The 20,340-nt window shown below is 40.7% G+C and overlaps 1 protein-coding gene across 2 annotated transcripts in view; it reads left to right on the top strand.

The window, feature by feature from the left end:
* acsl6 (acyl-CoA synthetase long chain family member 6) overlaps positions 1–20,340 on the top strand; it is a 32,496-nt gene that overhangs the window by 9,581 nt on the left and 2,575 nt on the right. For both annotated transcript variants that reach the window (XM_069509932.1, XM_069509933.1), the window contains exons 2-20: positions 1,366–1,586; positions 3,616–3,730; positions 4,687–4,751; positions 5,692–5,793; positions 6,400–6,499; positions 7,232–7,410; positions 8,864–8,896; positions 8,984–9,035; positions 11,217–11,290; positions 11,475–11,552; positions 14,664–14,798; positions 15,181–15,315; positions 16,050–16,145; positions 16,974–17,046; positions 18,869–18,957; positions 19,398–19,514; positions 19,631–19,774; positions 19,944–20,045; positions 20,166–20,237. In XM_069509932.1, coding sequence (XP_069366033.1) covers positions 1,366–1,586; positions 3,616–3,730; positions 4,687–4,751; positions 5,692–5,793; positions 6,400–6,499; positions 7,232–7,410; positions 8,864–8,896; positions 8,984–9,035; positions 11,217–11,290; positions 11,475–11,552; positions 14,664–14,798; positions 15,181–15,315; positions 16,050–16,145; positions 16,974–17,046; positions 18,869–18,957; positions 19,398–19,514; positions 19,631–19,774; positions 19,944–20,045; positions 20,166–20,237 — 1,982 coding nt within the window. The remainder of the gene's footprint in view (positions 1–1,365; positions 1,587–3,615; positions 3,731–4,686; positions 4,752–5,691; positions 5,794–6,399; positions 6,500–7,231; positions 7,411–8,863; positions 8,897–8,983; positions 9,036–11,216; positions 11,291–11,474; positions 11,553–14,663; positions 14,799–15,180; positions 15,316–16,049; positions 16,146–16,973; positions 17,047–18,868; positions 18,958–19,397; positions 19,515–19,630; positions 19,775–19,943; positions 20,046–20,165; positions 20,238–20,340) is intronic.

The following is a 20,340-nucleotide window of genomic DNA, read 5'->3' as shown; positions in this document are numbered from 1 at the left end:
CTTCAGTGTGTGTGACGGTTACTCTGTGTGTGTGTGTGTGTGTGTGTGATGGAGGCTGATCCTTAATGGGCTCTATGTGTTACATGTGTGTTTATGGGCTTTCTCATCCCACCTCTTCTCTGTGCTGCAGTATACATCATCTAGTTTGAGCTGCTTTGAAGGTTCAGTGTGTAGAATTCAGTGATATCTAGTGTTGAAATTTCATGTTGCAGCTGAACACCCCTCACCTCACCCTCTCCTTCCAAACATGAAAAAGAACCTGTGGTAGCCTTTAATTGTTATAAAAACTCAAAAGGTTTTAGTTTGTCCAGTCTGGACTAATGTAAAAAACATGGCGGCCTCCATAGAGAGGGTCCCCTCGATGTAAATATAAAGTATTTAAATATAAAGGACCTTTTCTGGGGTAAAGAAAACTACAATTCATACAATTTAGATGAAACGAACTAGTGAAAACATCATGAGGATTATTCTACATTAAATGTCTGCCAATAGTTCCCTTTCACCTAAATCTTACACACTGGACCTTTAAGTTACGAACAGAAAGACCCCTCCTCCACCCTCTTTTTGAAACGATGTGATTAAGGTCACAGGATCTGGGTGGAGGAGCAGCAAGATCATTCAACACTCATCACACACAACAGTCATATACACAGCTCAGAGATTTGTGTGCGTCTGTTCACCAATATCACACGCTGTGTAGGGCAGTGGTTGCAGGTGCTCTGCACTCCCTGCACAACTGTTTCATGAACATTACATGTCATGTGGTGAAATGTACTTGTGATGTCTGACCCTAATGTTATTTGAAAATCCTTCTTCCGCCTGTTTAAATTAGTCCAAGTCAGAACCATTGAAGTGTCAAAGTCTAGTATGTAACCAGGAATTTAGGACGGTCACACTTTCACATCTTTGACTTTGGTTGAGTCAGAACACTGAGTGGGCGTAGTGCATTTTGTGGGTTTTATTGTCATCCGCTTCCAGAATTTGATAAATTTAGAATCCAATCCAGATCATCAGCGTGTTTTTTTTTTTTTACATCATTTCTATTCCTCAGCAGCTGTGGACCACTAACGTCTAAGCCATTATTTAAATAACTTCCCTACCGCATCTGATTTAGCCTGATGAGGTATTGATTAGGTATTGATCATGTCAAGATGCATGAAATCTGTGATTAAAACTCGTCCCACGTGTCGATTTCAAAGCTCTCCGTAAGAAAATGAAAGTTCTGAATGAGGAAAAGTTAGTTATTGTGACTGAAATATCAACATTATTCAGATTCTGTTTGTCTTTGTCTTTATCTTATCGTACGTGCACACACATTAAAAGTTGTTAAGAATCCTAAGTCAACGACTGTCCACCTCCCTGTAGAGCTGAGTTCCACCCTCATGGAGAAGATGCAGGCCCAGGAGATGATGAGCGGCCTGAGGATACCGGAGATGGACGACATCGGCCAGTTCTTCCGCTCCCTGCCAACCTCCACACTGGTCGGCATTGGTGCTCTGACCGCCGTGCTGGCGTACTGGCTGGCCACCAGACCCCGACCCATCAAGCCACCCTGCAGCCTGCTACACCAGTCTGAGGAGGTGCCTGTAAGGACACGCACACACGCACACACGCACACACACACACACACACACACCTTCACAGATAGACTCATAAATACATACACACGCCTACTAGGCTCAGGGTCTTATTCACAAATGCTAAAAATATCTTTGGGTAGTTTCAGAAGTGTGGAAACAGTTACACACGTGGAAACACTGTGAATGTTTGGCGTCCTAATTTGTCGCCCCCACACTTTTCAAGTTATGGTTTGATTTACTCACTAAAGACTGTTAGATCCAAATGAGGGAGGCTCTGACAATGACAATAATAAAACCACTGATAAGCCTCATTTACCTTCACTTGTTATCGTTCACTCTCGACAATAAGCTTCATGAGCAGAGGTGCTTTAGGTTTTTATGCATGTCCTGGGTTTACGTGTCAGGTTATAGTGGAGATTGTTGGGTCAATAATTGGTCTGGGTTAAGAGGAAGACCTGCAGACACCATGACATGTCTCTGTTCTTCTTTCTAATTTTAACAGGACACAGCGTCAAACTACAGCACACTCCTAAAGTGATGCTTTAACTGAGCATCAATCAAATATGACGCTCATAATAATTACACAGAGTGCAAGTGTGTGATGAAGTGACTGTCACCAAGACAGAAGAGCTATTTACTGTATATACAGCCTCTAGTGGTAAGAGCAAAGAAAAGAAACTGCAACATGCCAGCCCACTTATGTACGTGACCTCTAAACTCTCTAAATGAAATGAATTAATGCTGATCCAGCGATGCTGTTATATATGCCATACATTTACCCTCAGAGCAAGACTCAATGTAAAAGTTTTACCTAAAAGTAATAACAAGGATACATTTGTTTTGTACATTATTCTTTTATTTATGACTAGAATGGAACTCAGTGCATACCTCCGCCAAGCCCAAACAATCCTACATATGACTATAAAAGAAAAGGGTGGTGGTCTGATAACTTAATGATATATTTTGTTTGCACAAAACATAGAATTGGAAAACGATGTTACATATAATTTACTCATGTAGAAATTTACAATGTTAAAAAGGGAAAAGGAAATTGTAGATCTGCCCCTCAAGTCGCTCTAATATTGAATGGGATCTTCTCAGGCCCCTTCCCTGGTAAAGAGAGTGAAGAGAAATTCCTGGGTCCGCCCCCTGATCTGGATCTATGCCAAAATTGAATGAGCTCTTCCTTTACCCAAACCACATCCTTCCATATATGATAAAACATCCATTAGTTTTTGTGTAATCTCGCCAAATAACGAACAAACAAAAGATGAAAATCAAACCTACTCGGTGGAGATGAACATTTTAGATGTTTTAAGTCACTCTTAAAACTTTCTCTGTGTTGTTTGTTTTTAATTCATAACGTGCCCCAGATTCACCCTGGTTTATAGGCTAGCCACCATCTCAACCAAACCCACACACAAACACACCACAACCTGTACAACAGGTGAGGTTCATAGTTGATGTGAAACTCCCTTCGAAAGCCTTTTGTTGCTATGGGTGTTGCTTTTACACGTGTTGTTGACAAGTGCAGACAAACAGCAATACAAGCAAACTCACAGGCGCAGAGACACACAAACACACTTTTCTATGTCAGAGTTGTGAGTTTCAGAACGTACCTGACCCTGTGATCTGTTCAGACTAAATGACACATTTGCATTTTCTTCAACTTTTCTTTGTCTTCGTCAGAAATTGACTCTAATCGCCCAGAATTCATCAGGCACGAGGGATCGAAACGAAGCAGGGAGCAAAAGTGTTATTGGAAAAATTAGGACAACAATTTTCTTCACACGTTCCCTCAGGTTTTGGTGTATATTCGATGTCGTCGAAAGAAAAAATTGGAAAAATATTGTTTTCTTTAGTTTACCAAAAAGTATCTCAATTTGAGCGTACCCAGAGTTTAGAGGCAAATATGTGAAAATGTTGTTTATGGTGTTAAACACACACACACTCTCTCTCTCTCTTTCTCTATGTTTCTCTCTCTCTCTCTGTCTCTCTCTCTCTCTGTCTCTCTCTCTCTCTGTCTGTGCATCAGCATGAAGATGGTGGTCGCAGGTCTATGATGGGCGACAGATCCAAGCTACTGACTCATTACCATGACGACGCCAGGACCATGTATGAGGTCTTCCAGCGAGGCCTCCACATATCTGGTGGGTAGAAAGCACACACACACACACACACACACACACAGCTGACAGAGGTAGCACACCCTCCCACATTCTCGTGGCCTGACCACAAAGCGTCCAATCATGTCGCTGCTGCTGTAGGTAAAACGAGTCCTCTGGTTGCCAAGGTGATGGCTAATGTTGCTAGGGGTAACAGTGTCGGGGATCACAGCCTTGGAGTTAAAGAAGAGAACAACTGACTGACTCACAATGCAGAGGTACTTCCCTGCTCCGACCACACCTGCTGAGAGAAAGAGAGAGAGTGAGAGCTTCATCCTCCATCATTGTGGTTTATATTTGTGGTTAGTTTCACATCAAGTAATATTAAAGTATACACAAGCCTGTTTTTTTATGTGTAATATAAAGAAGGTTGTGTAACTGGATGCTTTGGCGTTGTGCAGTCTGATGACAAGCAGAGCTTTTAAGTGTTTTTTGTGTTACAATAACGACACATTGTCAACCAATTCATTTCCAGTTTAACAAAATAATTCACCTCCTAAATCCAGCTCGCGTAGGTAAGCAGAACTGGGGATTTCCACTCAATAACAATCCCCTAAGAATCTATATTTGAAATAGTTGAATTTGAAGTAGCCATCGAATGGTAAAGTCATTTTAGTATTAAATTCCTTCTTCTTTACAAATTCCTATTGCAGCTTTGAAAAAGAAATACTCTGCATTAAAAGAAACGTTTTACAAAATCATTTTTAATGGATAGTATGAAGAAAATGTGAAAACACCAGTGTTATTGTCCATATGGACATCTGTCTTTAAAACCACAAATCTGTCATGAAATATTCAAGGCCTCTGTGTATTTTCCAGCTGGTTTGTGCACCATGAAGGTTCTAATGTTACATACGATCTGTTTCCACTCACCACCATGTTTAACAAAACGTCATATATTTTAACACTGAAACTTGTCTCATGTCTCTTTGTGTGTCCAGGTGATGGACCTTGCTTAGGCTCGCGGCTCCCGAACCAGCCTTACAAATGGATGTCCTACAAAGAGGTTAGTGGCTCTTTGTAATGACGACAGCTGCTCTCCAAGCATATCATTTAAGTATCATTTAAAGATCCTCTTCATTATCATTACATATTGTTACTTTGTCATAAACATAAATCTCGCCACTTATTATTATCTTCCTTGTGACATTTGATGAGCTGTAATTTAAACCGTGCCCCTCCTAAATACAATACAAACCCTCTTAAAATAGAAATATCGCAATGTTATCAAGAGCTGAAACACACAAAGAGGTGTCAATGAGTTGCTGGTGAAAGATAGTGCAACGCCTCAAAGATTACATTATGTTAACAAGTGTCAAAATACAAGTGCACTTCAATCAATATTTGCTGATCTACTCCAAAGGCGATAAGTTTCACAGGCAGGACAGACGCTGCTGACATGAGCGCAATCTAACGTCAATCAGTAGTGTTGGGAAATGTGTGCCCATGGTATGTGATGCAATGTTCTTCAAACGACCCTCGAACCAGTTTCAGGATCTAATAAATCTCTGAATAATAGACTGGGAGCCAGGGAATTTTCTTAAGTAATGATCTTCCACTCTAAGGTGACTTACATTTCCAACACGTTTTTTAATGACATCATGTCGGAAGGGTGGGTCGAGGTTTTTCCAGAGAAAAGCTTGATAAGTCTGGACTTGTTTGCGGTCTAATTCAGAGAGAAGGAATCTGTCTCCATTCATCACATGCATGTGTGTCTGTAATTCATTCTCAATACAGGGTGGAAAATAGTGCACCCCATACTATGACACACAATCTCTTTTCAAAATGTCACCACAGGTCACCTTATTTACCTTAAGTGTGAAATTGCACCACACTCATGAAGCCTCACACCAAACGAGAGGAATTCCTGTCTTCTTCTGTTGTCTATTATTTCGTTTTGCTCCATGTGGTCCAATTCGCCGGTGTCCCTTCTTCCCCCTCCGCAGGTCACAGCCCGGGCAGAGCATCTGGGCTCCGGTCTGCTGCACCAAGGCTGCCAGCCCAATCCCAACCAGTTCATAGGAGTGTTTGCCCAGAACAGGCCAGAGGTGACTGTCACTCTTTGTCTCACAGTCTGCTTCTCTGTGTCTCACGATATATGGGTTCATGATAGAAACACGAACACATGTACTACACACTGTGCTGCTCATTCAGCTGTGTTAACCTTCTGGCCTAAATTGTAAAGAAATACTAGATATAAATGTGGGGCAATATATTTTATGTAAATGAAAGTCCTCTCTGTGAAAATCTGTTTTTTAAACATGTCCCCCTCTTGTGCCTTTAAAAGACATATTTTAAACAAAATAAGCAGTCAACACCATGGCTGAGTTTTTCCACAGCAGGAAAGAAATGCCAGTCTGAGATATGAATAGAATCAAACAGTTTGTGATGTCGCAAACATCACAAAGCTGTGAGGGTAGTGAGACAGGGAACAGGGGACCATGAAATGAGGAAGGATGGCGTAAACTAACATTTAAGCCATTTCAAAGCCATGAGAGGAATTAAAATTTTGAGGAACAACCAGGAGTTTCAGGGGGGTGTAACAAACTACTGGAGCGGGACTTAAAGCAACGAAATAAAAGGATGTGTCTAAATGTTCAAGTCTCAAACCCCTAACATTTGACCTTTGACCCCTGACTTGTGTGTGATTGTAGTGGATCATCTCAGAGTTAGCGTGCTACACCTACTCCATGGTAGTGGTTCCTCTTTATGACACTCTGGGCCCAGACGCCATTCGGTTCATCATTAATACTGGTAAGAGCATGGACACACACACACACACACACACAGTCAATGCTATATTACAGCACTACTCAAACTTATGGAAACCCATTTCTGCCAGTTAATATAAAACAAAGATGAATGCTTGGTCAAAAGAAAAAGTCAAAATTAAAAGATATGAAGTTGAAATTATGATTCAGTTATTAGACGATTATTTTGAGTTTTTAGGTCATTATTTTTAAACATTTTCTCGATTATGATTCATTTATTTTTTTAGTAAAATGGAAATTAGCTACCATACTGACTACTCTTCAGAATAAATTCACTTTCAATTCACTCAAGTAATAAACAATAAAACCTGCAACTGAATAACTTTATTTAAAAGAGTAAATCATGAGGTAATGAGACATTTAATAGTTTTTATTGATTCAGTATACATCGTGTCTGGCCTTTAAAACAGCTCATCAGTTCTACTGACTTGATTTTAGCAGCAGATCTCCACTTCTTGTCATCTACATGCACAGTGTGTCCTCTGCTTCCTAAAAGCTTATTTAATGACCACAAACACTACAGAGACAATCATATCAACTGTGCTTTTGTTTGAACTCAACTGAATCTAAATGTTTGAGCCAGAAATCGACTGAACTGAAGATCAAGTCAACCCCAACCCACATCTGGGTTTTTTTTTTGGTCCTTTTTGTTTTTCTTATTCTGCCGATAATCACACAAGGGTGCGTATGCTCTTGCGTGCTCGTGTCATTTCAGCTGACATCTCCACAGTCATCTGCGACAAAGTCGAGAAAGCTCAGGTGCTAATAGATAACGTGGAGCGGAAGGAGACGCCAGGCCTGCGAAGAATCATCCTGATGGACGCCTTCGACTCTGCCCTTGTGGAGCGCGGCAGGGACTGCAGCGTCCACGTGCAGGCCATACAGGAAGTGGAGGTGAAAAAACAATCCCTGTGGGTCTGGTGGGGGAAATGGATCAGTCAAAGTCTTGAGAAGTATGTCTTACGATCGTATACATGTATGTATGAATATGAAAGGGCTACATTCTAAATTATGCTAAAATAGTAGAGTGGTTAAAATTTTCTACAATGCCAATCCAGATTAATGATAGTTACACGTCATATCTCAGCATATTCCTGTGCTCTTTAATTTACAAGGTTTGCGTGAGATCATATATAGAACTACTTAAATGATCTGAAATCTGTTATATGTCAATAAATCCAATCAGAATTTCTCCTATACAACCTGAAAGTTCTCAGAGGAAGTGGGCAGAAGTAATCCAGCCACCACTACTGCTCACATGTAAATCTGCACAATAACATCGTAGTGTGAAGATAAATTAAAACTGATGCTGGCCGGGCCAGGAGGTTGGATGGAAATGCCACTGATCGCTTTTAATCTCAAAGCAATCCCATAATCAAATTCAATTTGGGAGTAAAACCACAATAAAATCTCCTGGATGCTTATTTTAAATTATACACAAGAAATAATAACAGTCGTCTAAGTATGTCTGATTTATTATTCCCTGGAAAATCTGGGAAGATGTCAGAAAAAAACGCCTCATCTCTCTCAAAGAAAGGTTTTCCTGGATCTGCCCTAATTTGTTCAGATCTGTGCCAACAGGCTTCTTTCTTGGACCATGAAATATCTTTTCGTCAAGTTTCATGGAAATACACACAGTAGTACTTGTGTGATCCTGCTGACACATCAGTCCTGCACTTATCTTTGACAGAGGTCATGGTCATGGTCTGTATTTATATTGTGTTTTTCAAAGGGCTTCACAGCACAGTTTTATATCCACCCTTCTTCTGCTCTAACCCCTGAGCCACAGGCGCATTAATAAAATCCACATTCACACACGCCATCTGTCATGTAAGGTGATTGTTGCTTCTGGTTAATCCAAACCTTTCAGTGAAGGTGTTTTTAATTCTTCTATGTCACCACAGTAATGTCAGCAACGACACTGCAACAGGCCAGTCACAGCAAAGTTGGAAATGCTCCCAGCATGCACTGAAATCTTTGGCATGTTAGCTGAGATCTTTATCTATCTTATCATCCCTGACACCATGGAATCTGACCGTGTCCTTTCACACACACAGCGCACATTAATAGAACTCTCTGTGTGTGACGTGGGTATTTATAATAATTTCACTGCAAGTACATTCGGGGAAGCTGACAATCACACAAGTACAAGCAGGGACATATTACACACACAGACAAAACATACAAAAACAAAGAACAACATGGAAACGTATGCATGTGTAGAAACTATCGTTGCTATTCTTGATTTAAGAAGGGAAGATCTCAGGAAAATAACACTGACGCTATGTTCAATAAAGTTATTTTAGTGGCATTTATTTATTTAAAAACATTTTTCTTTTTCTCACAGGCTCTGGGCAGAGAACACTACAGAAAACCTATAGTAAGTTTTAATTCACAACTCTGTACTGTGTACTGTGCAACATTTATTTTCTTTTGATTAATATTGAGTTTTGATTTTTCTCTGCAGCCACCAGCACCAGACGACTTGTCCATTGTCTGTTTTACCAGTGGAACCACAGGTATTAATTGTTTAACTTGTGAATAACCTGCTTCATTTGTGTTAGATGCAGAGAAATTCAAAAATAGGAAGTGTGCTCAGTTTCTAGAAATGCAAGATTTAGAGGAAAATACTTTCAAACATTTTTATTTTCCTTTCTGTGAGGCTCTGTGCTTCCCCTTGCACAAACATTTCCCAAGGTGCACTGTGCAATATCAAGGAACAATATGTTTTATATGTATTACATTTTGTTGGCATATTACCTGCCGCTCTTACATGTTATCTGACCAGATACTGCTCCTTTAAATTCAGCAATGGGCTCTAAAACTCTCAAGATCGTTTTTGTTTTTATGTATTAACAGGACAATTTATGAAGATACTTTACTGCAGACATCAAAACATGTGGACAGGTCGCTTTGAACTCGATATCTGATAGATTATACACTCGCCCGCATTATTAGTTGCCAGGTTGGACAGGACAACCTGCTGGCAATGACACGCCTGTCATAGAAATGAAATGTTTTTTGTAAAATTATTTTCCAGGTCAGTGGACTGACTGTATTATCACTTCACAGTCTGCTGAGTAGAAAGTCAAAGTGGAAACACTCTGCTGGCCTCGCAGGCAGCTGCACATGTCTGTCTCAATAATAACACAAAGGAATCTGAATCGGTCACCTGCCTTTTGCTCTGTGGATACAACGTGTCACTGTCAACACCGGCAGGTCCAGGCTGCGTGCCAGTTCAGACTGGGATCACCCATGCTGAGAATGAAAGACATTTACAGTAATTACTGGAAACGATTAATTCAAGTTGTTCACTGTTCAAAATGTAATATTTTAAAAGCATCTTAAGATGTGCAATATGCAAACAATAATAATTATAATAACAATAGTAATAATAATTATAGTTATAAATAATTATAATTATAATTATTTATAATTATAATTATTTATAATAATTATAATTATAATTATTATTAGGTGCATGAGCATTTACTGTAAAGAAAATCCAATTTGGTCTGAAGAGAAAAACATTTTCACTTAATCCACAAACAAATACATTCTTACCGAGCAGAGAGACATGGATTATATCTCTGCTGTATCATAACTTTTTTATTAGTACATCATCTGTATGAATGTGTTTCACCAACAGGTTTGTTTGTATGTCTATTCCCCTAAATATAAAATAAATACAAAAACAAATCCAGTTTCATCACAACAGCAGATTGAACTGACATCGATAGTATAAACGACCCTCTCCTTCTATTTATTATGTAAACTGACGCATCTGGACTCCCCGGCTTGTTCTGACATGCCAGAGAGTGGCAGTTTCATGATTGTAGACCCATTGTCTCCTCCCCAAAACAAACCATTACAACCAACAGACAAGGAAACCAGAGCCAGGTCATGTGAGGACACCCTGGTGTCAGTTTACAAACGACTCAGGGTTCAACTGGTGTGCTGCAAACGCTGCCACCTGCTGGCACTGAGGGAGACATCTGGCCCCCGCTAAATATCTCAGAGCCAAGTTTCCTGACATCACACTGCATTTCCTGAGAAAGCTGTTCACAACTGTGTGAGTCAGACAACAGGTTCAGACACAGGATCATGGTTTATGTAAGAGTCTTTAGACTGTGTGGGTTGGTGGGTGGGTGGGTGTGTTGGTGTGGGTGGGTATGTGGCAAGGAATCAAATGACATGACCATAACTGAGAAGGTCATTTTGGTCTTTTGTAGGAAATGCCTGATCAGTAATACAGGGATTTCTGTCACTTGTAATAATCTTTGCACATGACTTCAGTCTGGTCATTTGAGTCGTTATTCAGATGTGTATTTATAGATTCTACAGCCCACAAACCAACATTCCCAAATTTGAACATCTCACACTATTACAGCATGATTTTTTCGAAATAATGAAAATAGTAGCATCAACACAGCATTTACACATTATGTGTATATGTGGGTAAAGATACCAAATGCTCTGGTCCATTAAGACTGTGTGTTTGACCTGTAGTGACCCTGGTTGCAGCTTTTCTCTCTGAAACTGTGAAAATAACCTGCAGTTATTGAGACAACTGAAGATCAGCTGCAGGACTCAGCCAACAAAACCCTGAAGCTGTGTCACCGCTGCTGCACAAAGAGCTGTTCACCTGTTCACCAGAGTTTCACTTCCATCATGTGTGTCATCTATGTCTGCTTACACAGGAAACCCAAAGGGAGTCATGCTCACCCATGGGAACGTGGTGGCTGATTTCTCAGGCTTCCTCAAAGTCACAGATGTGAGTGACTTAATTATTTTGTCCTTTTGAAATCATGCAGGTTTTTGTATGCCAAAGTGATGGTGACTCTGTGTGTGTGTGTGTGTGTGGTCTTCTCCATTTCCAGTTCTCATTACATTCACTGTTTGTTGTGAAATTCTTTTTATGCCCATTTGATTGAGTCTCTCTTTCTTCTCCCCCGCAGAAAGTCATATTCCCCAACCAAGATGATTGCCTCATTTCCTTCCTGCCACTGGCTCACATGTTTGAGAGACTCATTGAGGTAATTGAGATGTGCAACCACAGGACTGCAATAGTTATAGATCAGAATGTGATTATCAGGCTGTTAAGATAGTAGCGGGGGCAGAGGAAGGACCAGCAGCGTGACATGGAGGGTGGGTGGAGAGAGAGAGAGAGAGAGAGAGCGGGAGAGGGAGACAGAGAGACACTCCCTTTTCCTTTCCTAAGTTTCGTTTTCCAACTCATGGAGATAAATGCCATGCCAGGCTTTTTCACCCAGTGGAGCCATGTTACATAATTTCCTAGTCTAAATAAGCACACACACACACACACACACACAACCACACACACACACACACAAACACAGACACACACAGACATTGTACTTGCACAATACGTTTTAAAGAAAGTCAGCTTGTCACAGGAAATCAGAGAACATATTTAAATAACATGGCAGGGAGTTTATCTGCTGCTGGTCACAAGCACATTTCTCCTCTCCTGTGATCCCAATCTAAAGTGATTCATTTACCAATGGGCTTTTCTAGTGTCCTTCCATATATGTGGATAACAACAAATGGAACAGTTGTCAGGCAGACATCTTAACTGATGGCAGGCGTAGGTTGTTTTTATCAAGAATCACTGAAGCTGAAGCCTTTTGGTCAAGCCAGGCTTCTACCACTTTTCATTACTGATTCAGAATCAAATAGAATGTATTTCTCTCCACTCCTGTCTTCTCCTCTCCACTCCTGTCTTCCTCTCTCCTTCACTCTCCACTCCCTGGGGGGGGGGGGGGAAATAGGGGGGGAATAGGGGGGTACACCCGTTGACGGGGGGGCTTAAGACCCTGCTTGCCCCCCCCCCCCCCCCGGGGCTGCCACTGCCAGTAGACCTAATGGGGACAAAACCTGGGCCTACCGACGCCAAACGTCAAAGTTATAACATTTATGTCATGGGGCAGCTCTCCCATTGTCTCTGTGTGTGTGTGTGTGTGTGTGTGTGTGTGCGCACGTCAGGACTATAGTCTTCCTTACAGGGACAAACAAACATATCCCCACATTGTGAAATATTAGTTGATGTGTGAGTCAAGGTTAATGGTATGTTACTTGTAGTAAAGTTTAGATCATGATAGATCACTCTATCACTGTAATGTCATCGGGAGTCACAGGAAGTGTGTGCATGTGTGTGTGTGTGTGTTTGTGGGTGCATATCGGGTTGCATCAGGTCAAACAAGCCTGATTCATGTGCCTGCAAAACACTGCGAGGTTGTATGCGACGCAAGACTCAGTCCCAGGAAACCACCTGAGTTCCCCACAAAGCAGCGCATGAGATTACACAACAGGAGTCTCACGCTTACACACAAACACACCACACTGATTGTCTTACAGTAGATGGAAAGTGTCTCAAGCGAATGGTGGAAAAAGAGGTTGGACCTTCTGCTTCTGTGTGCTTGGGTCATTCTCAGTCAGTCTACGGAAGTGTCCCAATAACTCAAATTGTAAATACAGAAGTTCTCTGTGGGGATACTCAGCACACTCCGGGTAAAGAAAGTTTCACAGTCCTTTTATTTGGTTGACAAGCCTTTTCAGGCGAACTCATCCACTTGGGTCTCAGGACCCACACACGTACGGGCGTCTGCTCCGGCCTCAGGAACCCAGCCTACTGCAAGAGACCAGAACCAGGTTACCAGCATGCTCGTTTTGACTGACTGATTACCTGATTCTGTACAGATGTCCAATCACCGGCTGAGACACTCTTCCCTGTCGTCCCGCAGCTGGCGCCCTAACCACACCCCGCCGCCCTAACCACACCCCACCGCCCTAACCACACCCCACCGCCACATTCTCATTTAAAGGTCCAGTGTGTAAGATTTAGGGATCTATTGGCAAAATTGGAATATAAAGTAATCCTAGTAATCATCTAAATTGTACAAATTGTTGTTTTCTTTACACTAGTATGAGCCCTTTATATTTTAATACTTTATATTTCCATCAGGAGTGGGTACCATGTTTTTTTACAGTCGTCCAAACTGGACAAACTAAACGCAAACTACACACCACAGGTTCTCTTTCAAGGAGAGGGTGAGGTGAGGGGGATTCAGCTGCAACATGCAACTTCACCACTAGATGTCACTAAGTTCTACACACTGAACCTTTAAAATATCCTCCTTGTCAGTTTTAACTACCACCTCCTCTCATGTCCAAGTCCAAGTTGCAGCAACGTTTACAATCTGTGAGAGTTGTTAACATGTAATCAGTACTTCTGCTCATATTTAATAAGAGAAGTTGGAGGTTTCACTGATTAGTTGATCTTTGCTGAGTAATGAGTCACTAGTTTTACTGTCATGGTCACTGTCAGCCAAACCAAAAGGGCAGGGGGTTTCTTTGTTGTTTTTCTTAAATGATATAAAAAGGAAGTGTGAAGGTTTTTTGAGGGAATCTCCACTCACACTCTGACAGACTCACTCTGTACTGCACAGTATTTCTTTTTATACTCTTCTACTACAGAGTTGTGTGTGTTTAATATAAGTGATATTCATGCTACTTCAGAATAGACCGGAAGACACTTTGGAATTGTAAATAAAGGACACATTTGAACAATTATACACTGCACTCATACTTCTACATGAAGACTTTAACTACATTTAGCTGTGAATACTTGGCTTTACTTGTACTTTATACTGGTTCTTTTGCTGTAGTAGGATGAGTAATTTCCATCACTGATGGTAACAATGACTGTCTTCCACACATTAATGCTTTTACTTTGTATCTTATTCCTAATAATGAATTAATAATAATTATTATTTTCAACAATCATTTGCCAGTATAAAAAGTCAGTGTCATGGAACTTGAGAGTGTGAGAGTAGACAAATATGATGACTGATACACAAACTGGTATTTCACATCAAGGCCCAGCAACTGTTTATTGAAGCCATTCATAACGTCTCTCTTATCCTGTGTAACGCATTGAGTGGAGTGAGGTGTTATTACGGCCACTCAGCACTTCAAGACTGCATAGAATTTTATAAACATAATAATTTAATTTTCTCTCTGATGCCATTGTGACATACTGTTTTCAAAAAGTACAATGTGTATTAATTGTACTGTCTATCAGTACTCGCCAGATAGCTGACTGTGTTATGTGTCCGTCTCTGCAGTCTGTGGTCTACTGCCATGGAGGACGGATCGGCTTCTACCAGGGCGACATCCGCCTCCTCCCAGATGACATGAAGGCCCTGCGGCCAACCATTTTCCCTGTGGTGCCTCGACTGCTCAACCGCATGTACGACAAGGTGAGACGAGCGGTTTGCATAATTTAGTTCACTTTGATTTTCTTCATACATAAAAACATAGGCTGTGAAAATTACTGACCCGTGACAGCGATTCATGGTTTGAAAATCAAATCTATTTCTATATATGGTTACTGTTAGTTTTGGAGTAATGCAATGTTTCAGGAAAGAATAATCAAGTGTTGGTTTTCAACAGTGAGAAATAGATGTTGTGTATGGGTGAGTTATGGAGCATAATGTGAAAGGAGAATTCAGAGTTTTGCTCTCGATTAAGGTTTGAACTACTTCTCTGTAATTTAATATATTTCATGTGTTTTACTTGTGACAGAGACAGGACTGTCCCAAACCAATCTGAACCTAAAAAAATGATTTGTTTTGTCTGCAGATTTTCAGCCAGGCTAACAGCCCACTGAAGCGCTGGCTGCTTAACTTCGCTGCAAAGAGAAAAGGTGCTGAGGTCAGCAGCGGAATCATTCGCAGCGACAGCATCTGGGACAAAATCTTCTTTAGTAAGATTCAGGTAAATGGCGTTGCCTCTCCCGCAGAGCTAAATGTTGATAACATCATTAACACAGATTTCCCATTCTTTCATGATATTTAATAGATGTAGCATGTTGAACAAGATGGGATGGAACGCTACACCTGTTAGATCCTAAGTGACTGCATCCAGGCTTCTGGGGGTTTTTTCTACAGATATTTACAGAAAAATTGCTTCATTAAAGTAGATTTTTCCTAGACAATGTCCCTTTGAGTAATTAAAAAATAAAAGACAATTAAACTAAAGGCTTTTGAGTTCTAAAATCTCATTTTCACCCATTTCTTAAAATCAAATATAAAAAAGCAGCTGTAAAAGACAAGTAGTATACTGACTACCTGCATTTAGTTTGTTTCACTATTGTTTTAAACATCTTGCAACGGAACGCTGTGCAGTTAGATTAGCCTCTGAAAACAAAGATTAAAATCTCAAATTTACCATTGAGTTAAATATCCTGACTAAATTAAAGTCAGATAATTGGCTTCATCAGTGCGGGTGTGGTTTGTTTAGATACCAGTGACAAATGAACACAGAGAACAAAAACTACTCAAATATGTGAAATATGTAAAATTATCAAAACAGTTATAACCTCAACTCTTATTAAACTGATTGAGGAAACAACAGTTTTCATTGTCTTTAAAGCCCCAAAATATAAATATGAATAATGTGTATATTGTTGTATGTGTATATTAACAATAATATGCTTTCTCTTTATATAGGCCAGCCTGGGAGGAAGGTTGAGGATGATTATAACAGGGGCAGCTCCTACCTCGCCCAGTGTCCTGGGATTCCTCAGGGCAGCTCTGGGATGCCAGGTCAAAGTCTCACACACACACACACACACACACACACACACACACACACACACACACACACACACACACACACACACACACACAACGTTTGTACTTCTATCTTAGTGAGGACATTCATTGGCATAATGCATTCCCCAGCCCCTAATCCTAACCATCCAAACTAAATGCCTTACCCTTAACCTAACCTAATTCTAACCCTTACCCTTAGTCTTAACCCCAAACAGTCACAAAGTGAGGACCTACTAAAATGTCCTCACAAGGCTAAAACTGGTCCTCACAAAGATAGCTATACAAGAGCACACACACAGCTGTGTGCAGCAAGCTGTAGAAAAACACCACCTGCTCAGCTGTATATGGCAGACAGACATCATGAGCGTCTAGCAGGTGAACATTGTGGAACATTTACCATATAAAGAGCCAATTGTTTCCCTTGTTGGTAGAGATTGTTATTGAGTGTTTGTGTTGCTCTGTAACTGCACAGCGTGCACACATGCAGCTCTATGGCGATAAGTTCTTCATATTTACTGAAAGGTTGATGATCAGTGAATGAATGAGGAACACATAAACCATTTCTGCTGCTCCCATGTGGCCATAAGAAAATAGGGATTTGAATGTTAAATCCTAAAATTTAGACTGAACCAGCAACAGTCCTGTTCTTAAGAAGGTGTCAGATAAACATCCTCACTCACAAAGTCTAAACTCATCTCTGCCCTCACAAAGATAGAAAACGGGAGTAGCACTAGCATACACTGATACATGTGTTCCTAAACATTCACGTACAGTATGTGGGTGCAGGCATATCCTTCACACCATGTCGTCTGTGTGTAGGTGTACGAGGCGTACGGCCAGACGGAGTGCACAGCTGGCTGCACCTTCACCACACCTGGAGACTGGACCCCAGGTGAGCTGGTGTTTATGCAACAGACCTAGAAAAGAGAAAAAGATCCTGATCTCTGCCTGGCTCACTCGGTCTGTTTACTAAACTGCAGGCTTGGTTCAAAGATCTAAGATTTTAGTCATTTACTCACAAAGAATGTTTTACTCCCACACTGGAACAAAGTTTAACATGAAGTCACTGATTTGTAATCTGTGAAAGGGGAATCAGGCAGACATCAAAACTGTGTCTGTGGAGGGGCTGCATGTCTTATCAGCTCGAGGAATGATTAACAGAGTGCCCTCAGAAAAATAAACAGGTTGTGAGGGTTGTACACAGTCGGGGAGGGTGAGGCAGAAAGAAAGAGGCAGAGAGAAAGAAGCTGTTTGGCCAGATTAGTCTGTTCGGCCAACATCAACAGGCAGGTAAAGAAGACGGTCATTATCTGTCATTACTGCCTGTATTCACTCTGTAGAGTGCTGCATTGTTGTGTTAAGTCTTATGGCATTGATTGGAATTTTCCATGTTATGTCGATGAGGTTTACACTTAACGGTAGTGTGTGTCTTTCTCTGAGGGCACTCATTAGATAATACATGTATAGACACACAGATAGACAACACAATAAAGCAGTGCATTTTAAAACTATAACATTTCTCTAAAACTAAACAACAATTATTTTGTTATTATTTAATGTATATGACTATATCATATTTAATAATAAAAATCTTCATCATCATCTGGTAATAGTTAATATCAAATATGGCATAGGTCATGTCATGTACATATTTACAAAATATTTGTAATCGGGTGAAGGGACGGTTTTTAGAACGACTCGTCCACATGACCACAGGATACAGGAGAACTTGGTCATTCTAAGATGGCGTCCTGTCCTTTCCAGTGACAGTTAATTACTGAACGTTGAACACGTTCTTCAGGCCTCCACTTTTTTTGGGGCCCAGAGCTCAGAGTCATTCACTGATGTGCTTGAACAACTGTAGCATTACATCACAGCTCAGTGCTCATCCTCATGGGCCTCGTGAACATGCCAACACCTGCTCAGTTACATTAGTTTCCACTGTATTGAAAGAACCTAAGTGACTGTTTTGTATTAAAATCTCAGTATGTAAACCACATGGAAAACTTTATCACTTTTTAAATTCACTGAATGAATCCACTCTCCCGGAGAACATCGTGATGACTCAGAACTTAAGTAATCTGTAATTTGCCTCTTATGGAACCTAAATGCTAAAAAAACATATTCAAACATTCCTCTCTTCATCATCTTCATCTTCATTTACTGTAAATGTTTCAACAACTGCGCAAAAGAAGAGACTTTAAAATCTGTGGCCTACATGTGATTTCAAACATTGTTACATAAAACTTTTAACTGACATCAAAATGTAAAACATTTGAGAAAATCTAGAAGATCCTCAGTTACAGTAGCAGGAGTAAACACCATTCATTTCTATGACCCTTTGATTTAATGTTTGCTCTTTTCATGATCACATATTTTTAAGAAAGTCTGAGCTGAAACTAAAATGATACAGACATGATACCTGTTGTTTGATCACATATCAGAAAAGAAACACAAGCATGAGTGGCTGGCAGCTGGTATGTGCCCCGGCCTGTTGTGCCACTTACATCGGGGTCAGTATTTTAGGATAATTAGATAACACTTACCATGTAAATTCAGGCTAGCATCGCCCCCTACTGCTCAGTTTTCATATTGCATGAGATATCTGGATCTATGAAGAAATGGATCTTACTTCTCTTCTCTCTTTTTTTTGAGTTTTTCCTGTCCTGTCTGAAAACCAAGTTTCTAATTATTTTGTTTTGTCTGACGAACAGGTCATGTCGGAGCTCCGCTGCCATGTAACCTCATCAAACTGGTGGACGTTCCTGATAAAAACTACTTTGCCTCTAAGGGAGAGGGGGAGGTAAGCAGCAGGACACACATCTTGTACATGTGCTGTATCAACTGTACATTGTGGGTACATGTGTGTGTTCACCTCCCTTTCCACACATGTAAGGGGGATTTGAAATTTTTAAAAGCCACTTTGATTTGAAGACACAGGGCCAGACACAAGACGTGGCGCTGAAGTCAAAATCACAATTGACCCTTTAGAAAAGCTAACCTCAAATAAGACAACACAACACCAATCACTATGTTAGCGTTTTCATCCGTAGGAAAAAGACGAACAGTGCGTCTGTCCAATTAGCAACGTTAATGGGTTTTGTCACTTGTTGTTTGTGACTTGATGTTATGATTTGCACTTCAGGGCCTCAATGAAGATGTAAAACCAACTTTAGAAATTATTACCAGAGCAGAAAGGACTAAAAAGATATGTTATCTACCCTCTTCTAATCATTCATCTAGGTTTGTGTGAAGGGACCAAACGTGTTTAAGGGCTACCTCAAAGACCCAGAGAGGTCGGCCGAGACGCTGGACGCAGATGGCTGGCTCCACACCGGAGACATCGGCAAATGGTTGCCTGTAAGAACCTGCAGATGACTTTAGACTCCAGTATTTATTTGTTATAGTCTAATATATTTTTCATTGCATTTGTTTGAGGAATTTTCACCCTATTCTCAAACTCTTGTCTCGTGTAGAACGGTACGCTGAAGATTATCGACAGGAAGAAGCATATCTTCAAGTTGGCGCAGGGAGAGTACATCTCCCCGGAGAAGATCGAGAACATCTACATAAGGAGTGAACCTGTGGCACAGCTGTATGTTCATGGAGACAGTCTGCAGGTAAGGACAATATCAGACACACACATGCACAGTATCTTCATGTTCCGCTGACCTCCTTCTCCTGTTCAGTTGTTTAAACACCATCAAACCACGACAAATAAAGTGCATGCTCACCTTCACGTGTTAAATCTTTTGACTTTTTCTCCTTGTGGTTATTTGCCCTTTCCAGTCCTGTTTGGTGGGGATTGTGGTTCCTGACCCAGAAGTTATGCCTGGATGGGCCAAGAAGAAAGGCATGTTGGGTACCTACAAGGACCTCTGTAAAAACACGGTAGGTGACACATGGCTCAGAACTTTTCTGGATATTTTGCTGGAAGCTTCAGATAAAGTTGTTAATGAAAGATGCTGAGAAGAAGTTGAAAAAAGAAAACCTTTTTTTTTTTGGCAACAGGAGCTAAAGAAGGCAATCCTTGAAGATTTAGTGCGTTTGGGCAAAGCCAGCGGCCTCCACTCATTTGAGCAGGTAAGCAGGGAAACATCTGTCACAATATATTTGTTTGCTGCATCATTTTCTTTGTGTCCTAGCAAAAATATTTTGAATAACTTTAGTCTTTAAGCCTTCAAAT

Source organism: Paralichthys olivaceus, chromosome 15 (genome assembly GCF_024713975.1).
Source record: "Paralichthys olivaceus isolate ysfri-2021 chromosome 15, ASM2471397v2, whole genome shotgun sequence".
NCBI lineage: Eukaryota > Metazoa > Chordata > Actinopteri > Pleuronectiformes > Paralichthyidae > Paralichthys > Paralichthys olivaceus.
Note: the sequence above shows the minus strand (reverse complement) of the source record. Positions and strands in the feature narration are given on the sequence as shown.